Below are 17,074 nucleotides of genomic sequence, written 5' to 3' on the forward strand. Positions count from 1 at the left end.
CTGTCAGTGTTCCTGCTATGGTACTTCATGGAGCAGATCTTGTGCTCTTTTAGGTGTAGGGATCTTGTTCTCAGCTTCTTTGGCATCTGTCCCCACTGTGCTCTTGCTAGAAGGAGACATTTGTCTTCACAGTACAGTATTCCAGACTTTAAGGTGAATATGTGCTTTGATTATATGCCAGATTTTTGAAATACTGTTTCCTTGAGGTTTATTAGAATAGCCTTAAGGAAGTTGCCAATGTCTTAAGCAGCCATATCAAGACCATTCCATTCTGGCCTCTTGCCCAGTGCCTCTGACAACACCAGAACTGGAGCATTTTGAGAGTTCTTTGAGCAGCAGCTGAAGTCATGGGTTCTTCCATTTCACACATTTGACATGTGTGACTTCTCATGTTGTGGAACACAAGGCAACTTACACAATTTGTAGGAGCAGTGGTCTCTCTTACAGGATTCTAGCTTGTGAGTACATAGGCGATTCTGTGTCTGTAAATCTCTCCCAACACCACCCTGCACATGCCTTCCTCTAATTTTAAACAACAGCAAGATGACAAATTTTAAGAAAAGCTCACTCTACTGTTGTTTCCTACAGAATGTATTTATTGCCTCTTTCTGATTATTACTATGGACTTGTTTGGAAAGTCTTCTCCATGTATTTCCTGGTGGGCCTTAACAGGATGCCACCCAGCGGGCTGAGTCAGTAGGAATCACTTTGCTTATCATTGCATGACTATCATTTTGTAACTGGGTGATTGAAGAGAAAGGTACCCTTTGGTGGTTAATATAATGCAAGATACTTGCTCTATCTTTAGGCATCAAGATCATCATGTGTGCTGTGTTATAGTCAAAAATAAAAAGCACTGGAGAACATTCTGTATGTGATTTTTGCTGAATATTCTGCTCTTCTCTATCTGCTTTTCTGCCTTTGAAAAGAGGAAAGGTAGCTTTAGTAAGTAGAACACCAGTGTGCTCTTTTCCTTTGCTCTGAGAAATTACAGTACTACTACCTCAGGTTCCAGGGCTGACTCATTTAACTAATGCTTACATAATCCTCCAGTAACTTCTGTTTCCTTTTCTTTCAGATACTTGGCAGTCCTCGGCAGCTTTGTGATTTGGCAGGGCCCTGCTCTTCTGAGTCTGAATCCAGGAAGAAGTCTATTTCTAAAAGGAAGTCCCATCTGGATCTTCTCAAGCTGTATGCTTTGTTTCCTCCTTCAGTCTCTTCTGTCTTAAACCTATGAACACAGGACACTTAGACAGTTGTGCCTTCAGAAGCATACCCAAATATGATGCAGGGTACCTCCCTAGTTAAGGAAGCTGTGAAAATGGAAGAGGGGTAAAAGCTGTTGTTTGTCATCAGTCTGGCCCTGTTTGTAAAGGCATAGATAATCACCTTGTGGAGTTTGCCAGAATACTCAGATATTTTGGTTTACAGCTAGCAATTCTTGGGTTTGGGTCCCTAGCCTTACATGAAATCACCGTGTGCTTCTTCAGAGGTACATTTCCAAGGTGAAGTCTAAGGAGGTAATCAGAAATTTAAACATCATCAGATTGAGCAGGAAGGATTCTCAGTTCTTTTAAAGATTCTATCTTGCAGTTAAAATAATTTTCAGGACATACGGCTTTAAATTTAGCTTCAGTTGAGTATTGAGTTTTTTTTTTTTTTTTAGTGGAAGTACTTCTGATAGGACTAGGGGGAATGGAGCAAAACTAGAAGTGGGTAGATTCAGATTGGATGTTAGGTAAAGGTTCTTCACCATGGGGGTGGTGAGACACTGGAACAGGTTGCCCAGGAAGGTGGTGAAGCCCCATTCCTGGAAGTTTTTAAGGCCAGGCTGGATATGGCTCTGAGCAACTTGGTCTAGTGTGAAGTGTCCCTGCCCATGGAGGGGGGTTGGAACTGGATGATCCCGTCCAACCCTGACTATTCTGTGATTCTCTGTAAGAGAAAACTTGTTCTGCATGCTGGTACTAATGTACAATAACTGTTCTCCTGCTTGGCACTCCTTTACAGAATGGCCATGTCCACATGGGAAACTTAATAATTTGTTCTAATACTAGTTTCCTTTCTCAGGAGTAGTCTTACAGAATAATTTCACTTCTTTTTTTCCCTGGTTATGGAGGGAAAGTGTTGGTTGATGGTGACAAGTGCTCACTGTATGTGCTGCATCACTTACATAAAGTCTGCTTTAATTGTAGTATCATGGATGGGATGACAGAAGCATGCATCAAAGGTGGTATTGAAGCATGTTATGCTTCAGTGTCCTGTGTCTTTGCCCTGCTTGGAGCATTAGATGAGCTGAGCCAAGGGAGGGGTCTTAGTGAAGAGCAGATCCAGCTGCTACTCCGACGCTTAGAAGAATTGAAGGATGGAACTGAGACAAGCAGAGACTCCATGGAGATCAACGATGCTGACTTTAGGTGGCAGAGGCAAATCCTGTCCTCAGAAAATCCTGCCTGGGAATCAGGAAATGAGAAGAGTCCTGATATTAGCATTAGCGTTACCACGGACACTGGCCAGACCACTTTGGAAGGAGATATGGGACAAACAACTCCAGAGGATAATCCAGAATGTCAAAAAACCTCCCTGCCATCTCCAGCTGTACACGAAAGCAAAGAGATTCATTACAGAGAACCGGAGTCAGAAACTATCGACCAGCCAGATGTTGTTCAGAGAAGCCACACCATAGTCTACCCAGATATAACTAACTTCTTGTCAGTTGATTGCAAGACCAGGTCCTATGGATCCAGATACAGTGAAAGCAACTTCAGTGTAGATGACCAGGACCTATCTAGGACTGAGTTTGATTCATGTGATCAGTATTCCATGGCAGCAGAGAAGGACTCAGGCAGGTCAGATGTCTCAGACATAGGCTCTGACAATTGCTCCCTGGCTGATGAGGAGCAGACGCCACGGGACTGTCCAGGTCACAGGTCCTTACGTACTGCTGCTCTCTCCCTGAAACTGCTGAAAAACCAAGAAGCAGACCAGCACAGTGCACGGCTCTTTATCCAGTCACTTGAAGCTCTTCTTCCTCGGCTGATAGCTCTTCCCAGCGTAGAGGAGGTGGATGGAGCACTGCAGAGCTTCTCTTCGACATTCTGCTCAGGTTTGCAAGCAAATATTTACTGTCTAACCAGCATGCTGTGATGGCACTGTGCACAGATTCTCTTGTAGGATTTCATCTTCAGAGAACATAGCCACAGTAAGGAGATTTGTGCTCTACAGAGCACATTCTTCCACAGCAGCACGCTTCGTTTAGGGCAGAGCAAACTGAGTGTGCAGGGACTGATTCAAAGGGAGGTCAATTCATGGACTCTTAACAGGCTCTGGATTATGTCCTTGGTCAATAGACAAATCAAATTTTCTGTAAGAAGACCCCTCTTCACTGGTTTTTGAAGATCTGGTGAGAAGATTTGCACATGCTGTCATTAAAGAGAGGTTGGGCTTGCCCCTTAGCATAAAATGGGTGTGGGGAGGACAATCACCTGTTTTGAAAGAGACATAAGTACCTTTATCACTGCAATGTCAGCCTTTCAAAGAAGGTAATAAAAATTCCACAGCAGTAAGCTCTTGAAAGGACAGAAAACAAGGAGCAACTATCTTCTTCACTCTTTCTTTGTACTGATACCATGACAAGAAATGCAAAGCTCAAAGCCCAGAACAAGTGAAAAATAGTTAAAATTCTTGCTCTTTAAGAGATTAAGTACTTGCAGTTCTTTCAGGGTTAGAACCTTTAACATCTTGACTTGCTCAATCAAAATAGAAAAACAACATGTAAAGGTTAGTTTGTCCTGTTGATAGTACATTTAAAATATGTAAAAAGATATAACTCTTTAGAAGGATTTATTTTTCTTGACAATGGCCAAAGTGGAAATGTTTGTTAAAATATATTTCTCTTGTTTCTTTAAATAATTCATCACAACTGCCTTTCTTATTGCTCCTCTCCTAATCATTATCTCATTCATTTGCACACTCTCACACACATTAAACTCATGCAGTGTCAGAAGGGATGCCTCCCATCCTCATACAGCATAATTTAGGTATGAAGATGCTTATTAGCTGATATTTCTGATATCCTGTTCAAATGCTGTCCAAATAAGCCCTGCCTCATTGCTCTCTACAACTACCTGAAAGGACATTGTTGAGAGGTTGTTCTCTTCTCACAGGTAATTAGTGATAGAACAAGAGGGAATGACCTCAATCTACAACAGGGTAGGTTTAGACTGGACATGAGGGAAAAAAAATTCCCAGGAGTGGTCAGACATTATAATTGACTGTCCAGGCAGGTGGTTGAGTCACCAACCCTAGATGTGTTTAGAGGTCATTTAGATATGGTGCTCTGGGGCATGATTTAGGGGTGAACTTTGTAGAGTAGAGTTAATTGGTTGGACTTGATGATCCCAAGGGTCTTTTCCAAGCTGAATGATTCTGTGAACTCAGGAAGATGGTAGATGACATTCTTAAGAAACATTAGCCATGTTATAGGACAGAAAGGAGATATCTTAAAGGGAACATTGATGTTAATTACATTCCTAACCAAGGTGCTGAAAACATTCTTTCTGTCACAAGGAATTTCTTTTTCCTGAAAAAACAATCTTGAGGTTATGCCAAAAGACCAGGACTAGAATTGTGGCTGAGACTTTTGTGTACCTGTCCCTCATGCATGAATGAGTTGTCTGCTTCTTTTCTCTTCTGTCAAATCACTTCAGAACATTTGAAAACATTGGAAGATGTAGACCTAGCAGACTTCTAGATTTTAAGGCTAACTGCAGCTTTTGTTGCCATTCTGTATAAGTAATACAGTGAGAAAGATGGAAGAATATCACTCCATTTCTGTGTTAAGTCCATAGTTTCTGGTTTGTATATTTCCCTTAAAAAGCTCCCTGATTTTGAGCTTAGGCTGTTGAGAAAGACCTTTCACTTTCCTAAGAAAACCACTCCCATGGCTAAATCTGTTCTTAACAATATACACCATGTTTCCAGTCTGATTTGGTGAATTATTCTTAGAAGATGCCACTCAGCAGTTTTTGTATTAAAATAGCTTGGAAGAGGTATCCTGGTGTTTTCACAGAGTTTTAATTTTATACTCTCACAAGATCTGTGCAGTCCATTTCTTCAGTTGGACATCTGGATAAGACTCGGTCCAGCAGAAATAGCCCCTGAACTTGTACCTCAGTCCTCTTGAGGTAAGGTCTTCTATCCCTGCGTAGGTGAGGCATGAGTTTGAAGACCTGTAGAGAAACTTACTAAATGCCTGGGAGTAGGGACTTTCCCTGCAGAGCTCCCATTCCAAGATGCCAGTCAGGTCTGCTTCTATAAGCAATGTTTGAGTCCTTGCTTCAGGACTCCTTCAGCACCAACAATTCAAGGCACAAATTCGTTGGTCAGATGGGAGGAGCTGATCCTATTCATTGTACGTGCAACTTCTCTACATGTGTAATTACTGAAGAGTACATTAGGGGATGTGAGTATTGGTTAAGATTGGAGTTAAAAAAAGAGGCAGGTGCAGTTCTGAGAGCAGGCAACAAAAAAGTAGTATTTTTGTGTTTCTGACGGACCTTATTTAACTGCTTTAATTTTTCGTTTTTTCATACACTTCGGGAGAAAAATACATTGCTACAATTTAGTAGTCTTTCATACAAAGTTGATCCTTAAATAGTGTTGTAATATATTATGTTTTCATAGAACTGAAAAACGATGGAAGGAGGTAATAATTTGAGGCACTGGTGTGGGAGTATAAGCACGGAAAATGTCAAAAGCTAAGCTTTCCTAATCTATGGTTTTCATCTTTCCTCAGAAAGTTCCTCCTTGTTGCTAGATAAAACCAGTGCCAAAAAAAAAAAAAATCCTCATTGACAGTGGGGTGTTCCATCTATCTTAAAAATTGCTGAACTACCTAAAAAATCTCAACATTATCCTGACTTTCACAAAACATTGTTTGCATTTTTTCAGGGCCTCCTTTTACCTGGCCAGTTTAAATGAACTGCTGCCTCCCTTAAGCCAGTGTGCTAACCTCATCAGTTAGTGTAACTGGCAGATTGTTGTAATTAAAGTTGATGATCAATATTCAGACATAACTATTCTCAAGAACTACAGTGTCAAGGCATTCATTCTAAAAATCATGTGCCATTGTGTGAATAATTCATAGCAAGTATTTTTAGCACCATCTTTTAGTGGCAGGGTTTTTATGTTGGTAAGCAGCACTTCAGGTTTACACATCAGCTAGCTAGTCTTCCGCGTTTGAGATCTCAAATGCAGTTGTTTATTTTTCTATATTTTAGAGGAAATTAGAGGTCATGTTTTTCTCAAACACTTTTTGGGTATTCAGATACATAGTCTACCACACAGTACTCACATTTATGTGGAGCTATAAACCTTCCTTTTTAATTGTAGTCTAAAAGTGGGCTCTTTTTTTTTTTTTCTTTTTTTTTCTTCCTTCCCCTTTTATACACCTCTTTGCCTTGGGTGTTTTATTACTCTAGTAGGTTCTAATCCCTGGGCTATATACGTACATGAGATAAGACATCAGATCAATATATTCCAGTTACATCAATATCATGATTCTCCATCCAACAAAGTATTAAGATGCATCTTTGCCTTCAGTGATGAAGGAATCATTAGATCTACTCAGGTGACTTTCAAGCATGTATTTGCAGTTTTGGTAAAGATTCCCTGTTAACATTCACCGAGAGAGATCTACCCCAAGCACAGGTCAACCTGTGTGGGTATGGTTTGTTCCAGCCCAATCACCTCTCTTCCACAAAGGTTGCTCCCTTGAACAGCTATTCATTTTTTAGACCCACCCTGGAACAGTTACTCTCTTTCTAAATCCACCCTTACACAGTTACTCACCTTATCCACGCCCCCAAAGTGACGACAGTGGAAAGTCCGAGAAGGCAGCAGAACAGAGCTTTCAAACTCTCTCGAGGCAAGAAAAACATTTGCTTCTTTTCTGTGTGTGGATTTTTTTTTTTTTTTAATGTTAATGGTTTGTTGTATTTTGTCTAAGAAGAAGTATGAACTTTATGGTGGGAGAAATATGTTTACAGTAAACCGGTGCAGCAGTTAACAAATTCGCCCAGCTTTGCTTCAATAGTGTAACTAAGCTTGGAAGCTGTTTCTTTTCATTCCATTTCAAATGTGCTTCCAGGATAAAGCTTTCTTAATCTTCCCTGATTGGTATTATATGAATGGATTTCACAGCTCATGTGAAAATTGTGGAAGTAATTGTGGGTCATGTGGAGGGTCTAATATTTCTGATTTTTTTTCATGGCTCAAACTACAGATCATGGGCATTCAATTAGGTATTGCCTGTGCTTGATTTTTTACTGGTAGATCAGCTCACTCAGAGGAAAATACATGTGCTGTCCATCCTACTTAGAAAGGTGGGATTGTGCCACTAGGCATAGGTGTAGGCTGTCATTGTATGCAAACTGTTTTCAGGAGTACTGAGCCCTTGCAGGTAGTTTATGGCTCTGACAGAGCTGCAATTGCTCAGCTGTCTGGAAAGCAGATCTTGTATGAACTTAAATAGGGCTTGGAGTTGTAATGAGTTCCAGCCAGCTTGGCCCCAAATATTTGTCCACATACCTCTAGGCCTTGGAGAGAGTGATGATTACAACCTGATCCTGCAAGGTGCTGAGCACTCCAGTCCCAGTCCAACAATTCACTTAGCAAGGACACATTCACTGTGGAGGTGAAAGGGCTGTCACCCTCCTCAGCACCGTTTGGTACAATGTATGCTCAGTTAAGTACAAAAGCTTTGCCTCTGTCCCTTTCCACCTCACCTCTCCAGTTAGCATTGCAGATGTGTCCTGCGCTTTGCTTTGTACTGGCAGCCATCCTGAGGAGTCCTGGTGCTCCCTGTGTATTTCAGATTTTGTCTTGCTTTGCTGGACTCTGGCTGGAGCGTTCAGTTTACCTTGCAACACTGCATTCTAGATGACTACTTATTTTTCTGTTCCCTATTCTAGTACATTTAGTAGAGTAATTCCTGCTGATGATTCATTAACTATTCTAGCAATCTGTGGCTGCTGAAGTGCTAGGGTTAGTTTCTGATTATTTTCTTTCCAAGCAAAATCTGTGTAAAATGTGAGAGCTCACATGGTGTTTTTGTTAGGTATGATGCACTCACCAGGATTTGAGGGAAACCTAAATTTCAGCTTCCAGACTCTGATGAATGCAGACAGTCTCTACATGGTCTCACATTACACTCTGCTGCTCAACCTAAAATTGGCCAACTCAGATTACTACAGGAAGAAGCCTGCTCAAACCCCTGTGTTGCTGGTGAGTTGGGGAATATGGGACAACTGTTAAACTCAGAAAATTTGTTTTTCCTTCCTTTCACATATAACAGCCCACACATAAAGCCTGTAGGCTGCTTGCTAAGTGGGGAAATAATAATTGCAAATGAAGCGTTCTCCAAGCTGCTTATGAATCTTGCATGATAAATGTCATGTGTCTGAATTACACAGCTTCTCTGTAATTTAGGGGGGGATGAATGCTGCTTACTGATCATCATTAAAGTAGCAGTCATTTTGATGGATACTCCAGCTTCAGAACAGATCTTCATTAGCATCATGCCATACAGCAAGTATTGTTCATGCACATTGCCAAGGGACATACCTTCATCTTGCAACTGCTTTTGAGCTTTATGACAAATTTCTTGCTACTACTTGATTTTGTTTTTACATAGATGAAGACTTGAAAAGTTAGAGTGAAAAATAATTAGGTTTTAGTAATGAACTGAGGATTTTTTTTTTTATGGTATCTGGGATTCCTCAGCTTCTTGGGCTTTTTAAAAATTGATCTGAAGGCTGCAGGAGTTAGAAAACATTAATTTGTTTTTCAAATGAGTTGCACAAGAGAAATCATTTCACAGTTTTCCTAAATATAAAATATAAAAATCAGTGATACAGGGAACAAAAGAACCCCAGAAACCATAATTTCTGAGCTTCCCCATGTAAGAGAATTTATATTCTGGAAGACCTCAAAAACCACAGGTGGGTTTTAACATCACCATCAGTTCTGGTATGTTCTTCAGCAGCTATGAGAGAAATCTATGATGTGGAACGTTCACTAGGCTCAGCACTGTGCACCGCAGCAGGCCTGAGCATGACCCAAGAATTGTTGAAAATAGTTCAGATACCTAAGTTGAACTCCAGTTCATCTGTGGCAGCTATTCAGTGCCTGATTCCTCGACAGGCAAGATGAGGTACCACAACTTCCTTTTACTGGAATTGAGCTCTTACCCCTCTACGTCGTGGAAGCAGTTGGGAGAGCAGCATGTCCTGTTGTCACTGTGTGAGAATTGTCAGTATAATTTGCTTCATGCATGAGTGGCAGTAAGAGAAGGGAAAGCTTCTTGTTCACATCACTCTCCATTATATAGAGACACACTGGATTCTCAGTTAATTCTTATTTTTGCATAACTTAATTTCTGCTCCTTCATTCAGGAGTATACCTGCAGGCTGAGCCTCATGCTGTAGGACTTATTGTTGACTTACATCTGGCTTTTATGGTTCTCTGCAGAAGGACTTCATGAAGCAAGTCCAGTCCAGTGGAGTGTTGATGGTATTTTCCCAGACCTGGGTGGAAGAACTGTACCACCAAGTACTAGAAAGGAACATGCTGGGGGAAGCTGGATACTGGGGAAGCCCTGAAGAGCACAGCCTTCCACTTATCACCATGTTGACTGGTCAGTACTGTGTGTTACAGTGGTAAGGCTAACTTCCAAACGTGTCTAAAACAAGGTACAATAACACGCTGCTCCATTGCACTGTGTCCAGAACAACGTGCCCTCTTGCAGCATGTGGTGTTTCACAAAACTGCTGGTAGAGGAGGAATCAGACTCAACAGTGGCAGGTTACTTCAGTGTTTGTTTGGAATCAGATAGAAAGCTTTTGAAGTGTGGGTTTAAAAACAACCTGTCCCTGGGAGTCGAGGAGAGTAGGTTTGTTCAGTGACCCAGAAATGTGTGAAGTTTAATGAGGCCAAGGGTAGAGTCTTGCACCTGAGAACAAATAACCTAGGAATGCAGCTCAGATTAGGAACCATCTGGCTTGAGAGCAGCACTGTGGAGAGGGACCTAGGGGTCCTGGTGGACAAAAGGCTCAGCATGAATGAATAGTGTGCTGCAGTGGCAAAGCAAGCAAATAGGATGCTGAGTTGCATTGATAAGGGTATCACAAGCAGTAAGAGAGATGTCATTCTCCCACTCTGCTCAGTGCTGGTCAGGCCACACCTTGAGTACTGTGTACAGTTTTGGTCCCTCCTGTACAAGAAGGATGCAGACAGGCTGGAAAGGTTCCAGAGAAGGGGCCACAAGAATGATCAGAGGACTGGAAGACCTGTTATATGAAGGAAGGCTAAGAGAACTGGGTTTGTTCAGCCTTCAGAAGAGAAGGCTTAGGAGTCACATGGTATAGATAAGGGGTAATGGGTACAAGTTGCTGCTGGGGAGAGTCAGACTACATGCCAGAAAATTTTTTTTCACCTTTCAAACTATTAGACATTGGAATAAACTCCCAAGTGAGGTGATGGATTCCCCTGCATTAGACCATTTCAAGGCCCAACTTGACAGAGTGCTGGGCCATCTCATTTAAACTGTATTCTTACCCTGAAAGGTTGGGCTAGATGAACCTTGAGGTCCCTTCCAACCTGGTATTCTATGAATCCATGAATCTCTTAATTCTGTCATCTTCAGTTCTGGTAGACATAGTGCCTGTTGATGCTAAGTGGTAAGGCTGCTGTTTTCTTGATGTCATAGCAAAGCCATTTCAGTGTGCCTGTGGTGCAGTACAAATATAAATAGTGGCGTATGACCCTGGAAACCTTCCACAGGCTCCCCTTCGTTCAGATTGGCCTTATGCCAAGGGTATGCCAAGTAGCATCAGAGAGAAGCTGAAAAGATGAAGAACCTCTAGCAGATGTTAAAAACAAATCTTAGTTTCATATGAGGGGGGAAATCGAATTGTATCAGCTGAAAGGTAGCAGGATAGTGTCTGTGATACTGATATAAAATGCACTGCCTCCTTGGATGTGTGGACTGTATGAATGCAAAGAGGTAATTAAAACAATGCATGCAGGGACAGCGCTGGCTTCAGCTGAGCCTTCAACTGGTAAGTGAAGGGCACTGCTCTGAAAGCTTTTCTGCTGATTATATTGAGCTCAGCGCTGCTTTTAGCTATTGAGCTGAGAAGCTGAAGGAAACACTTTGGAGAAACAATAGCCATTAATTATGTGGGGAAGACCTGAGACAGACAGGTGCTGCTAGAAAGGAGATCAACATGACTTTCCTAACATTAAACTCCATGAGAAGCTAGTCTTTTGCTGTGTTAAAGAAAGGGTTGTATTTCTTTGGTTGAGATTGAATCTACTAGATATACTGAAAAACACATTTTTAGGACACATTTAGGGCACAGGATCCTAGTGCATCTTGAGGACTCAAACCAAAGCCTGGGGACATAGAGGTAAAAGATTCGGCAAGGTTTGAAAGGTTAAACCAAGATATGTGGAGACTGAAGGTTGTTGGAAGTTCTGAATTGTAAGAAATACCATAAAGGCTTTAATGAGAGGTCTGTTGACTGTAACTTTGGTGGGGAGAGGAAGGCTTTACGCAGTGGGATATTTCCCCTCTTCATGAAAACGTTCGTTACACTGGGCCGCACCTCATGTTTATGCCATGGGTTCAAAAGGCTGTCAGAAAATAGCAACTAAAAAGCATACCAGAGAAATCAGGGGTGCTAGCATGTGTCTGAACAAGGAGCCAGCAGGAGATGCTTTCCTTCTGCCATCTGTGTGTTGAATACTAATCTGTTGGCTTTTAATGTTCTGACAGATATCGATGGCTTGGGAAGCAGTGCAATTGGTGGCCAGTTGATGGCTTCTGCTTCAGCTCAATCTCCTCTTTCTCAAAACCAGAAGACAGATGATGCTGTTGTTGCAGGTATTAAGCCTGTATTATAAACACAAGTATTGTCTACTAGTATGGGTTGTTATATGCCTTAAGCATATTCATGATAAATTGTGTTTTAGAGCAACAATGTAAGGGTTGAGGGAAGTATGACAGTACATTCTATGTGTGAATTGGTAGTCCAGCATGCAGAGGACAAATACAACTTGTTTTTTAATCACTGATGATAAAGCTGCTGGTGTGTCATTTTGCAATAGTAGCAGTAATGCATTTCTCACTTCAGGAGTTGCTTTTGCCCGTTACCTTTTAATTGGCTGTTGGAAGAACTTGATAGACACATTGTCCACACCGCTGACTGGCCGCATGGCAGGCAGCTCCAAGGGGCTGGCCTTCATCTTGGGAGCAGAAGGAGCCAAGGAGCAGAACCAAAAGGAGAAGGACTCCATTTGTGTGAGCCTGGATGGACTGAGGAGGGCAGCCCGGCTGAGCTGTGCTCTAGGTACTGCTGCATGTGGGATGTTGTAGCAGACTCATAAAGCTTTCCTTTGTAAATCTGGAACAGAGGAAAGCAGCATCCTGTTCCACCCTTGGAATGTAGGACTTCCCATAAAGCACATTTGCCCCACAGCATTGACATATCCAGCCAACTTTGCTTGACACAACCTCTGGTTAAGATTGCATGTGACTGGGGAGGAAACACTGGTTAAACAGTAATTGAGCTGTTTCTTTACAGGAGTTGCTGCTAATTGTGCATCTGCTCTTGCTCAAATGGCTGCTGCCTCCTGTGTGCAAGAAGAGAAAGAGGAAAAAGAAATCCAAGAACCCAGTGATACTATAGCTCAGGGTAACTGTGATTAGCATTACCTACCTTGTCTCATATTACCTCCAAAAATGAAACTGATGTCAGGTTTCTAAGGACAAGAAATCCATAACAAAACACAGTGTTGCACAAATGACCCTACTGGACACTTAAATTTGGTGTCTCAGTAGAGAAAACAAAACTGAAAAGGACTGACCACAAACTAGTTTTTGACCACTCTGCTAGATGGAACTGAAACAAGTTGGCTGGGCCATGATGAAGCATAGATGGGGCAGCAGCAGTGATGGCTAGAGACAAGTAGATCTGCTCTATGAAAACCACAATTCTTGGGAAAAATAATGATGTTCAAATGCTTGTAATTCAGATTAGTTTTGCTTTGACGCAACTATCCAGTAACAAAAGCTTTCTGAAGAAATAGATGTGAAGTCTGCACACTCTCTTTTTTCCTTAGCAAAGAAGATTTTGGTAAAAATAAATAAATATACAGCCAACTGATATACAGGTCCAAAGAGAAATATGTAATACCATTGGCAATCTCCATCTGTTCTGTGGGCAACAAGATGTGCATATGGGGGTAGAGGGTGTCAATCTGGCCTTATTTTTTTCATGCATATAAAGTCACTCGAAAGGGATTTTAATTTTAAAACTGCCTTGGGTTTATCAGGAAGAAATGAGTTTCTCTGATTTGTTTTTTGTCTAAAATTCACACTCTTGTATAGCTTTCAGACTGTATGCTATTGCCATCACCCTCTATACAAACCAGTGTTTGTTTAAAAGCTGGAGAAGCTAATTTTTAATTTTTTTTACATTTCATTTTATTCTGCAGTGAAACAGAAAGTTGAGCAGAAACTGGAGCAGATGGGGAAAGTGCAGGGAGTCTGCCTGCACACTGCTCATGTTTTGTGTATGGATGCAGTCCTTAATGTGGGCCTGGAGATGGGAAGCCACAATCAGGACTGTTGGCCTCATGTGTTCAGGTACTCAAAAGACAACTTTCCCAAAAGAAACAGGATTTATATAATGTTGCCTGCAAGTTAGGGACTGAGAAAAAGCACTTTATGTGCTCTAGAAATCTTCTGTATAAGCAGTGTCAGAGTGAATTAACTGCCAGTATCTGTGAAAAGACTGTACTGGTTTCCACTACTATTCAGAGACAAAATCAATGCTCAGAAACTTTAGTTACCAGAAAACTATGGCAGACTCAGGAGCCTGAATGGACTTTACAGGGACCTGCACTAAACTATTTGCTATCTAGGCAAATGGGAGGACAAAGGCTATAAGAAGGCAGGTTGTCTTAAGTGTAGTCTGAGCATTAGAGATCATCTGTTTAGAATTTGAGGGAAATGTCCTGTGTGTTGTATCTGGTTCAGATGTAGAAATCTGTGCCTGCAGATTGGCAAGAGGGTTCCATGTAAGATGCTTCTCACAGTGAGGCCTCTGAGAGCTGTACTTGCACTATCCTTCTGATTCTGGAGTACAGACCTAAGTGTTTCTTCAGTGAGCCTGATGATTAGTGAGGGAAGGAGCTTGTTTGGGGGTTTTTATTCATCCTTTGCTTCTCCTATTTGTTCTCAGGGTGTGTGAGTACATCAGCACGCTGGAGCACACACACTTCAGTGATGGTGCTTCCCAACCCTCCCTTACCATCACCCAGTCACAGCAGGCCACTGGAGGGCTGCACCCAGACTCTGACCCTGGGGAATCTCCCCAGGCGCTGACCCCACAGCAGGAGACCACCCTAAGCAGCAATCCTGTCATTCAGCCGGTTTCTATCCAGGAACTCATCAAGGAGAGCAGTAAGGGCAGAGCTTTTGACTTCCGTGGAGGCAGCCTGCTGTGTGGGACCAGTGCTGCCAAGGCTGTTCTCACACTCTCCACACAGGCTGACAGGTAAAAGCAGTGCTGCCAGAAAGCAGAATCCTTGTTCCCAGAACAGGGCCAAAATGGACCTTTTTGTGATGTAGATGTGGAAGAATCTTTGTCGGTTACAGCCACTTGCTTCAGTTGAGTTTCACAAGAGAGCTGCATGTGTGTCACAACCAGCACTTCCTGCAAGAGCTAGTTTTTCTGCATCTCTGCAGTACCTGCTCTGCAGGTTCTGGGCTTAAGTATGTCTGTGCACAACAGTGAATATGCAAATAAAATGCATCCTGACAGGGGTGGGGTTATTGTTTGCATGTAAATTCATCTGTTGTGTTCGTTAAAGCAGGCAAAATAAACATCTTGTCCTGACAGGAAGGGACTGAGTGGCAAGTCCAGTGTCCATTAGAAAGCAGCTGCTTCTGTTCAGCACCAGCCTGCCCCAGCATGTCTGAAGAAGGAAGGACCACCAAGCATGGTCACAGAATGGCTAGGTCAAATGTCCCTACAGCATGGTCTGCAGACGGATATGTCACAAACTTCTTTTGGAGTTTCTGCTGTTCTTTCAGTAGCACAGGCTGGAGTCGAAAATATCCTTGGTTTACATGCTTCTGATAGCCTTTTTATTCCAACTGACATTTGATGGCTGCCCAAAGCAGGGTGTAACTTGTAAATTCAGAGGAAAAGGGAATGCATACTAACAGTGCTTGTAGGAGTTTGACTCTGTGCACAGAAAGAACCTTATATTTAGGAAGCTCACGATACAGCTTGCTTCTGAGGATTAGAGAATAACAGGACTGTGATTTTAATGATGCAGGTTTGATTTCTGCACTTCTCTTTCAGTGTGAGTGTTATTAGGAGTCAGTCTTTAGTTTCCTAGGACTTGAAAGCTTTTTATGAAAAGCAATGCCAGCAAACTGTGTTTGTATCAAGTTGTGGCTGCACCATGTGAAATTCCACTGTAATCTCTGTGGAACCCCCTGCCTATGTAAGCATGTTTATTGGTTTGTTTAAGGGTACAGATTTTAACTCTTAAATCCTATGGGAATCCTATGGGCTCATTACAGCTAAAAATAATTCTAGTTTATGTTCCAAAATAGTGATTTGGATATAGAAACTTTAGATCTAAGACTTGAATTAATCTGTTTTTCATGTAAGAGGCTGTAAGTTCAGTTGGAGCAAACTGGTGTAACTCTGAAGTCAGTGAAGCTATGATAGATAATACATACTGTGAGGCTTGGACACATTCTCACTGGGATTTTTGATTGCTGGTTCATGAACTGCGTATGACACTAAAGTACAGTAATGGCAAAGCATTAATTCCCTGAAAAAATGACTTTTTTGATTTAATACCACATCTAAAACTTGGAAGAGTTCTGGTTGGTCCTACAGCACCACTCTACTTTCCACCCTCCAATTATTAAAGCTTGTGGACCAAAGTCTGTAGCACTGTATAAATGAAGAAGCCCTCAATAATACGTGTCACCAAAGGCAACACGCAGCAGCCATGTGCAGATAAGGGCTCTTCACATACACATCTAAGTCTGCATCTCATGAATTTTTCAATTAGATTCTGTTCTCTTACAGGCTCTTTGAAGATGCTGCTGACAAGTTAAATTTGATGGCACTGGCAGGCTTCCTTTACCAACTCAAGAAGGCTTCTCAGGCCCAACTTTTCCATTCAGTCACAGATACAGTCGATTATTCCCTAGCAATGCCAGGTAAATTGCCTCAAGATCCCTCACAGACTTCTGTATTTCAAGTACAACCATGCTGTTTACAGGACCTACTTTGTATTCTTGCAGGTTTAATTTTTCTAATTGAAATTTCAAGTATTTTAGTCTAATGAAATCTAAAAATCTTTTGAAAAGGTTGAGCACTTTTTTTGGACTGGGACCACATCCACACCTGCTATGAAACACTTCAGGGGACATTTATTTGCATCTTGGACTTTACAGATGTTAATTATCCACAGCTATTTAAACACAGCTCCATTTTAAGGTCCAATCCAGTAACTAAACTCAGGTGAATGTCAGCTTAAGGTTTAGGTTAGACATTTGTTAGTGTCATAAGGTACCTCAGTGTTCAGAAAATAATGTTAAATACAGCAACAGGATTTGTCATGCTTCCTTTTCGCTAACAGAATGGAGCATATACCTTAGAGTAGAAAGCCTGTTTCTATCCCCATCTCAAATACAGCAGAAGGATTAGACCCAAAGGAAAATACCTCACTTAAATTGGTAGTGTGCCTTTAGAAATTCTATTAGTCATATGGATTTTGTTCTGTCCTGTGGCAGATGTGGATTTTATCTGGTATACATCTCAAATTTAATCAGTTTCTCCTCTCCCTGAAGTCCTATTTGTCATTTTCTCCATGTGACACTTCAAGTTCTTCATTTTTTGCTCTTCCTTATCTCCAGACCTCCACATTAGACATTTTAGTTTTGATAAATAGTAATTCTTTTATAATTTATGTACTA

General features: G+C 41.6%; 1 protein-coding gene across 1 annotated transcript in view; it reads left to right on the forward strand.

Annotated features, from left to right (window-relative positions):
* Positions 1-17,074, forward strand: part of ARFGEF3 (ARFGEF family member 3) — an 86,846-nt gene that overhangs the window by 49,552 nt on the left and 20,220 nt on the right. The window contains exons 11-20 of the mRNA XM_054398234.1: positions 1,079-1,191; positions 2,196-3,106; positions 8,120-8,286; positions 9,532-9,697; positions 11,840-11,947; positions 12,198-12,413; positions 12,648-12,758; positions 13,561-13,711; positions 14,310-14,624; positions 16,182-16,315. Coding sequence (XP_054254209.1) covers positions 1,079-1,191; positions 2,196-3,106; positions 8,120-8,286; positions 9,532-9,697; positions 11,840-11,947; positions 12,198-12,413; positions 12,648-12,758; positions 13,561-13,711; positions 14,310-14,624; positions 16,182-16,315 — 2,392 coding nt within the window. The remainder of the gene's footprint in view (positions 1-1,078; positions 1,192-2,195; positions 3,107-8,119; positions 8,287-9,531; positions 9,698-11,839; positions 11,948-12,197; positions 12,414-12,647; positions 12,759-13,560; positions 13,712-14,309; positions 14,625-16,181; positions 16,316-17,074) is intronic.

This window comes from Indicator indicator, chromosome 2 (genome assembly GCF_027791375.1).
Source record: "Indicator indicator isolate 239-I01 chromosome 2, UM_Iind_1.1, whole genome shotgun sequence".
NCBI classification, from domain to species: domain Eukaryota; kingdom Metazoa; phylum Chordata; class Aves; order Piciformes; family Indicatoridae; genus Indicator; species Indicator indicator.